Source organism: Penaeus monodon, chromosome 33 (genome assembly GCF_015228065.2).
Source record: "Penaeus monodon isolate SGIC_2016 chromosome 33, NSTDA_Pmon_1, whole genome shotgun sequence".
Lineage (NCBI taxonomy): Eukaryota > Metazoa > Arthropoda > Malacostraca > Decapoda > Penaeidae > Penaeus > Penaeus monodon.
The window spans coordinates 16,858,621-16,859,143 of record NC_051418.1 but is presented as its reverse complement, the minus strand read 5'-3'; the positions used below and the strand labels follow the sequence as shown (position 1 = coordinate 16,859,143).

At 44.7% G+C, this 523-nt stretch overlaps 1 protein-coding gene across 2 annotated transcripts in view; it reads right to left on the bottom strand.

The window, feature by feature from the left end:
• Window positions 1-523, bottom strand: part of LOC119594099 (beclin 1-associated autophagy-related key regulator-like) — a gene marked incomplete in the record, with an annotated part of 38,408 nt that overhangs the window by 5,177 nt on the left and 32,708 nt on the right. For both annotated transcript variants that reach the window (XM_037943154.1, XM_037943155.1), the window contains 1 exon segment: window positions 1-65. In XM_037943154.1, coding sequence (XP_037799082.1) covers window positions 1-65 — 65 coding nt within the window.

The following is a 523-nucleotide window of genomic DNA, read 5'->3' as shown; positions in this document are numbered from 1 at the left end:
TTGGTACTGTCAATGACCAGCTTCAGTAGTGACACCCTCTCTTGCACTTCCTTGATTCGCTCCTTCTGCAAAGAAATAGAATAAGCCAAGTAAATACACAATCATAAGAAGAAAAAAGACTAAACTGCGGCATTTACAGACATAAACGCAAGCTAAAAGACTAAATGCGGCATTCACTTTCATGTAAATATAGACAGAGAAAAAAAAATGCAAACGCTCGCACAAAAAAGTAAAATGAAAAATCAGTCTCTGTTACAGTCACCCCTTTCCGCTAAACTAGGATAAACATCGACCCCCTTTTCCCTTAATGCGTGAAGGGAAAAACGAAGGAAAGGGTGAGGTTCGGGGGTGGCCGGGGGACCCCCGGGGCACCTTTAATTTCAGGGCTAGGTGGCGGGCACGCGGGCATGCGCAAGCCATATTCCGCGAGGTGCGTGGGAAGAAGCAAACTGTGAGCGATGTAGGTAAGCAGTACATACGGACTTCATTACTTTCTTACAACATATGTTCCTGCGTATTTTCA